The sequence below is a fragment of the Urtica dioica genome, chromosome 6 (assembly GCF_054948205.1).
Source record: "Urtica dioica subsp. dioica isolate 48M chromosome 6, U.dioica_male_clone48M_v1_H2, whole genome shotgun sequence".
Taxonomy (NCBI): Eukaryota; Viridiplantae; Streptophyta; class Magnoliopsida; order Rosales; family Urticaceae; genus Urtica; species Urtica dioica.
The window spans coordinates 5,572,759-5,580,038 of NC_142761.1; the positions used below are offsets into that span (position 1 = coordinate 5,572,759).

At 33.1% G+C, this 7,280-nt stretch overlaps 1 protein-coding gene across 6 annotated transcripts; it reads right to left on the reverse strand.

The window, feature by feature from the left end:
• Positions 1-2,437: 2,437 nt before the first annotated feature.
• LOC149393109 (Acyl-CoA N-acyltransferases (NAT) superfamily protein) lies at positions 2,438-5,875 on the reverse strand. Of its 6 annotated transcripts, none has more exons than XM_089616478.1 (8): positions 5,783-5,875; positions 4,908-5,094; positions 4,690-4,792; positions 3,792-3,871; positions 3,412-3,690; positions 2,962-3,032; positions 2,782-2,824; positions 2,438-2,642 (listed from the first exon to the last, which is right to left on the reverse strand). In XM_089616478.1, the coding sequence occupies exons 2-8, from the start codon at positions 4,971-4,973 to the stop codon at positions 2,571-2,573; spliced, it is 714 nt and encodes a 237-aa protein (XP_089472604.1). In that variant the 5' UTR covers positions 4,974-5,094; positions 5,783-5,875; the 3' UTR covers positions 2,438-2,570. The 6 variants fall into 6 exon arrangements, with proteins under 6 accessions (XP_089472604.1, XP_089472600.1, XP_089472603.1 ...); XM_089616474.1 differs by having other exon boundaries at positions 2,962-3,038; XM_089616477.1 differs by having other exon boundaries at positions 2,962-3,038; positions 4,908-5,110; positions 5,783-5,869.
• Between the last annotated feature and the right edge of the window lie 1,405 nt (positions 5,876-7,280).

Below are 7,280 nucleotides of genomic sequence, written 5' to 3' on the forward strand. Positions count from 1 at the left end.
TTATTTAAGACACTATTAATTAAGAGGGAAAAATAAACCTGCCAGCTACAGAAAGCAAACGATCAACAAACAATCAAATCAAAAGTCAAAGTCATTTGTTGACTTGAATAGCAAACTTACAAGTACAACCCCCAACAAGCTCGTTAGATCATATTGTATAATCACACGCATAACATCAAATTAGTCAAGGCAATTCCTCTAACTTATTTTTCTTAGCCTAATTTTGAATACATGACGTGTCATATTAGTCACTAATTATTAGGCCATCTTTAAACCTATATGTGTCACACTTACATGAGGTTACATATTACAACCACACACCAAAGTTAATTACAATGCTTTGAAGGCACAATAATGCTTAGTAGATCACCGACCCATTTAACATCCCTATAGTCAAGATATAAGAGTCTTTCTCTCTCTCTCTCTCTCTCTCAATATATATATATATATATATATATATATATATATATATATATATATATATATATAACATTTTCCATGTATATAAGTTCATATTTTCAAAACTAGCTCTTCCCACCAACCAACTTAAACACCAAAAAGAATAGTCTTTCAAAATCTAATAAAGCTAAGAGTTTGAAAAGGGTGAGATCAAGAAAAGAGTGGCAAAAGAAAAGTTGGACCCATTTGGTTTCATATTTTAGTTTCGTTTTCTAGTGACCATTTTGGCCAGCTAAGTGACCCCATATATGTTTCCTCATCTCAAGGGCTCACAAAATCAATAAAAGTGGCTTTGTGTGAGAAACAATTATATTTAAAGAAAAAAGTACAATAAACTATATATGATGGGGTTGTGCTAGCTAGTAATAAAAAAAATAATTTGATGATAGGGTAAAATGTATGTATGTCCTACACCTCATATATTTATGCCTGAAAAGGCACAACACTATAATATGGGGTAAGGCTTACAGAAAAACAAAATGATCAAACTATCGAAAAAAAAGAAATATAAGACGCCCCACAACTCACCCATGTGAAGTAATTTTGGTGACCCATTTCTTTATTTTGTCACCATTGGGGTTAATAATGTCGTATTCTGCACCTAACTCACAATTCATAATTTGAGTCTTATACAACTAGATATACTAATGGTTATATAATTGGGCTAATTTTTTTTATGCTCTCGATAATTGGGCTGATTTGTGTATCTGGTCTGAATTTTAGTGGTATTTGCATCTTATGTCACAAATTGGTAATCCAATTGCAAATAAGTCACATGCAAAAATTTTAGAAAGTTTTAGAGGAAGATAAAGTGGTTTTTAATAAGGTATTGTAAAAATTCAGAAGACATGGAATAATTAATAAAAAGATTAAATGATTAAAGAAAGTAATTTGAAATTTGCACATGTGACACGAATGTAAATACATGACACAAATGCAATTTTGACAACTTTGTGACACAAATGCAAAAACCCGACGAATTTGTGACATTGACGCAAATTTCCCTGAATTTTATGGTTTATCAATTGTATCTAAACTTACAAAATTAATATGTGTGATCTTTTTGCTTAACTTTCATCATTTTTTTTTATTACATGTGTGACTCATTTAACCTTATTTCTTAAAGAAAAAAGTTGTCGATTTTATGTTCGAAGATCGTCAATGTAGCAATTTTTCGACGAAATTTTGAGTACAACCCGTTAACTTCGTTGCTGAAACTTGAATAAAGTTGACTTCATAGTGATTTTTGCACATGATTTAACCATTATTTGGTTCAAAAATAGATTCTGTTAATTGTACATTTTAAGATTCCGTCAAAAAGTGGATTTTCAGTAAAGGCAAAGGAGTCACCAATTGCAAAATGCAAGAAAAAGAATAAATACCAACCTCAATTTTTATTTTTATAAATAATTTCATGCCAGCCTGAAAGGTAAGTAGTGTAATACATGAGATATTAATTAATAATAATATGCAGGCTAACACTAACACACACGAGAGATTTTTCTATGGTAAAAGTAATGTTTAAATATATTTGTATTATATTTTAGCAGGAATATATAAAAGCACCTAACCATAAATATGCCATCTGAATTCTAAATTTAATTGTATACCAGAACTGATGTTGATACAAAACATTTCTCCTCGCGATAATAATTATAATACAAATATGAAATATCAACTTTGCATATCATAATTTTATTGAGACCGTAAACTGCCACCAAGCTACCCACTCTGTTATCTTAGTAGAATTATTATACTATAAAGACTCGAAAATTTATTTGCCATTAATAACTCACTACAAATTTTGTTGAGATTTGAGAATTAATTTATTTTTCCATTGAAAGAACTGTCGCTTTCTTCTGCGTTGTTAGTTTTGTCTGCTTGGTCATTGAGCAACGTTAAATTATTAAAATTTAAAACATGACTTATCACATATGGTTCTCATCTCTCAAGACTTGCCAGTAAAAATAGAGAGATGTTTCAACAATACTATTTATGATTGAATCTACTCACCAAAGCATTACGAGTCTTCAAGCTAGAATAGAAGCAAGTACAGCAACTTTTTCTCAGAATCAAATTTATATAATAAAATAAAAAGTCTGGAAAATATATCAAGCTAATATAGCTTTGGCCTCATGACTAAACGCCTTGCAAAGGATCTCATAATTTCTTGCACCTGCTATCTGCATTATTAAAAAAATAAAAATAAAAATAAAAAATAAAAATATATATAAAAATTCAACACGAGCAAAGTGTCAAATTGATCTTGAAAAGGAAAAAAAAAACATGAACATGCATTTTCTTTTATCGACGACTTCTCACCGATGGATTGACTCTTGAAGGTGAAATTGTTGACACAGTATATCTGCAAAAATCGAAGAGACGAACTCGCCATTTATGACTTTTTTTTTCATTAGATGTTAGCATATCCAATGCTTGAGTTTGCAAAACTAAATAAAATCAGAATATATTCTCAGGAAAATTTATAATATATTTTTTTACCTTAGCTTACTTGTGTAGAACTTCATAGCGCCCGGATTCCCTTTCTGAACTGTTAATATCACCGCGCCCATCTGATTCTATAGCAAAAAAAAGTGTGAAGAGGTCAAGCCAAAAACTAGCTCAGGCTATATTCGGAACTTGGATTTAACAATGGAAAATGTTTTGTCTGGAAATTGAAGAAATTTCAAGGGAAACAGAATGGAATCCTTAAATTAAAATCTCCCAACATGTGCGGATTTTCCTGGATTTTCATTTTCCACACATTTTTAGCGAACACACTTTCCCTCAAATGTCCATTCCCTCAAAATTTCCTCAAATCTAAGTAACACAAGGAAAATAAAAATGAATTATCATGGTCTAGCGCTCAAATTTTTCAAGTTCCAACCATGCCTTAACTCGTGGATAGAAAAAAAAATGGTCAACAATCGTAACAGGGGATTTTAAGAGCACCTTTTGAGCAATGAGTTCGATCAGACACATCAGAAAATTTCCGAGCCCTTTTCCTTGGACGCGAGACTCGATTTGCAGCTCGTAAACATAGAGCACGGGTGTCTCTTCCTCCACGGTGAACCGGTAGTTTACGAAACCGACCATCGAGCTCTGCCCCGTTTCGGGGCTTTTCGACGACTCGTAGATGAAAATGTATCGCGCTTCGGGAGCGGCCATTTCTCTCCGCTTGACCTTCTCTTCGGATACCCACTCGGGCCCGTACGCTCCTTCCATGTTGATCTATAATCGTATACATATTCGCTTTAAATTTATTAAGAAAAAAGAAAGAATGACATGAATGGAACAAAGAAATTTGAGTTATGCTAAGAGCCTTTAAATACCTTAACGAGATTTTGTATGTATTTTTTCACAGCAGAGGAGAGCTTATCGCCGCGCCCCGACTCCAAATATACCGAGAGCCCTAATAGCAATCAGATTAATTACATGCTTGAAAAGATAGAGCTTGTAATTTTGACTTCTAACCTGATAAACTGGAAACAGAGTTAAACTCAGCCATTCTTTAGAAGAAATAAGAAGTTCCTTAATAGGGTTTTGCAATGAAAATGAATCATCGTTATATAGCTCTATACAGAGAAGTACGAGCCAACTTCCTAAGTTTGCAGACAAGTCAAGCAGCCACTTTTAGCCCAATAACAGGATGGTCGGGAAAAAAAAAAAAAAAAAAAAAAAAGGAAAACGACGATAAAGATTTGAGATCAACACCACTGAGAGCCACGAAAGCACACACAAATCAAATAATATCATAGAAGCCAATTTGTTAAGTACCCCAAAAATCAATTGGCAACGAGAAAAGTAACTCATAATCTTATAAACTTTGTTAAGTCCATTTACACTCTAATGTTGAATCTTCAAAAAGGTGGCTCTTTGGGCTCAACCATCAAAGGTCGGATCCTATAATACCGATGCTCGTTTGAGCCTTGTGGACTCTGATACCATGTCAAGTTGTAAAAACGATATAGTGTATTAGATTCCAATGCTAGATCTGTTATTTTTCCGTGTTATTCGCAGCTTCCTTATATGTGGTATTATAAGGAAATAATCACTCAAGCTGTCGTATCATTAGTTCAGAGAATAAAATAGGAGTAATCCATGGCTTTATAAAATTTTCAAGTCCCTTTATTCCTAATTCATTGTTAAACTCTTCTCTACTCGAATCACAGCGAGAACGAACAGCAATCCAACATCTACGGAGATCAGAGCGAGAGTCGGAAAGTTTACCATCTCGGGTGTAGAAACGGAATCCGGGGAACGAAGAAAGAGGGTCTTTCAACGCGGAGGCAGATTTGATCGCATATTCATTCGCCGCCTTCTTCTCAAGAATCTGTACAACGCATATCCTCATTCATAACTGACACTCCTAAAGAAATATAATATAATTTTTTAAAATATAAATAATGGAAAAGAAACATAAAGAAAAGAAGGAAATCAATGTCTACCTCTTTCCGGTTTGTCTTAATTCTTTTGTTCGACGTACTGTTTTCAGAAAGCTCTTTGATATCCATTAAACCTCTGAGAATGTCCAGTTAAAATGTAATAGAGAAAAACCAGTCCTTTCTCCCATGCCTTAATTCTTCATTTAATGGACTTCAAATCATCTAAGAAAAGCATCATAGACCATGCATTCTGAACAACAAAAAAGCTACACAATGATTACAATTGGTCCTCTCAAACTCTCTAAAATTTCATAACGAAAAATATTAAAAAAAATTTATCTTTACCCATGGTTACTCATCTATCTTCAAACTGAATCAAATGATAGCTTTCAATTAACATTTTAAGATTTCGAACACAAAAAATCAAACCCGGCTTAAACTAGAATATAAACTGTTCAAGCAAGATTTAAGGGCCAATTGACATTTTAACGAACACAAAAAATCAAACCCGGCTTAAACTATAATATAAAATAAACTTTTTCCATTTCCTTTTCCCTCTTCATAAATTTGAACATACCTAGAACAAAAGACAGAGATTCAACTGCAACAAACATAACAGCCAAAATTGATTTTAAACAAATCACTATTTCCTAAGGCCCACCAAAATAAATTCACAATTAATTGGCAACAATCTAAAATAGATTAAAAAAAAAAAAAAGTGTAAAACTTTGTATTGGGGTTCGTCAGGGAAACTGAAGAGCGCAAGTATGTTTTAAGTTTGAACGAAGCTGAACACTATATGACTCGACTTAGGTTAATTCTTTTAGCTGTTTACAAACAAAATTTTGGTTTTGGAAAAAAAAAAGGATAAATTTTCAAAAATAAACCCGTGACAAGTAGGATTCAGCAAATAATATTGAGTTGAATTTTTTTTTTACCATCGTCAATTCGTCACCGGGAGGACTGATATTTTGTTCAGAGAGTACTTCTCATTCCTTTGAATTTCTTTCCATTCTTGACCAACATTTTTTCTTCAAAAATAAAGGCACGCTTGGGCCTGCATAATTAGTGTCGCCCGGTACCGTACACACTATTGGGCTCCACTCATGTGACCCAACAGCCAAAGTTTATATTTTTATTTTTCTGGACACCCATTCAAGTCATTTTGTCATTGAAAAGAAGTGAAAATACAATTTCCATTAGAGTATCTCTATTGTTTAATAAAGTGGCAATTCCATTAAGCAATTTTTTGCCTTCCGGATGTTAACAGAAGTGGTATTTTCGTTAAGTATAACGGAAATTAACATTTTCGCTAATTTCCTCTTTTTAATAATTAAAAAAATCAAATTTAAATGGTAAATCAAATGTACTCAAATGTTAAAGTTTTAAAAGAATGTACTAATATGTTAACTGAATTGCAAACTATGACTTCTCTAATCTTACTAATACACTCGTCAAAATTACTAAACCCGACTTTCACTTTAAGGTTTATGATATTGGTAACACATTTTTGGTGTAAAATGGAGTCTTTATTGGGTATCTTAAGTCGTAAACTTCGAACCATTGAGTTGTTGTTTGTGGCATTGTCAAGAGTTATGGAAATGATTCTCTCACGTAGGTTTCACTCTTCTATAACATCTAGAAGGATTCCTAATATGGAATATGCGGGGTGACTACTTTCTATTCTCTTAAAGGCTACGATCTGCTTGTTTAAGTTCCAAGCCTCGTCTATGTTATGAACTACAACACTCATGTAGTCCGTTTTATCATTTTCCGACCAAATATCCGATATTATTGTTGATGTGGACGAGGAGGTGGTGGAGGTTATTGTGAAAAATATTGCGGTTGATATTGTGATCGAAAAGGGGATACCGGGGCGAATTGAGATAATTCTAGAGGGATACTTTGAGGTCGATATGAAAAAGTTGGATCGGAGACGGGTTGATATTCGGTGTTTTCATAATTAGGAAATTGAGAAAGGTTTAACCAATTTTATGGAAATTGTCATGGTGGAGAGGGCTGTTGAACTTCTTCGTGTTGCAGCTCTTGTTGTGGTGATTGTGACGGTGTGAGAGTGCGATTAGAACTTCGACGAGAACCTCGGTAAGATGATGACTCGCCAGACATGATATATAACTATAGAATATAAATTTTAGTGTATAATTCGTACTATATAATATATTTTTAGAAATATGAACTTATAAATAAAACTATAGTTGGTTTGATACTTGAGAGAATTATGGAGAGAATTTGATGGTTTGAGAGAGATAAATATTTGATTTGTGAAGAAAATGGTAAGAAATGCGACATATTTATAGGAGAAAGAAATATAAGGGTTGAAATTTAATGTTTTTGGTGAAATCTGAGGCCCCAACGGATAAATAACAGCCATTTATTTTCAGCATTTGATCTTTCAACCGTTGCACATCTAACAGC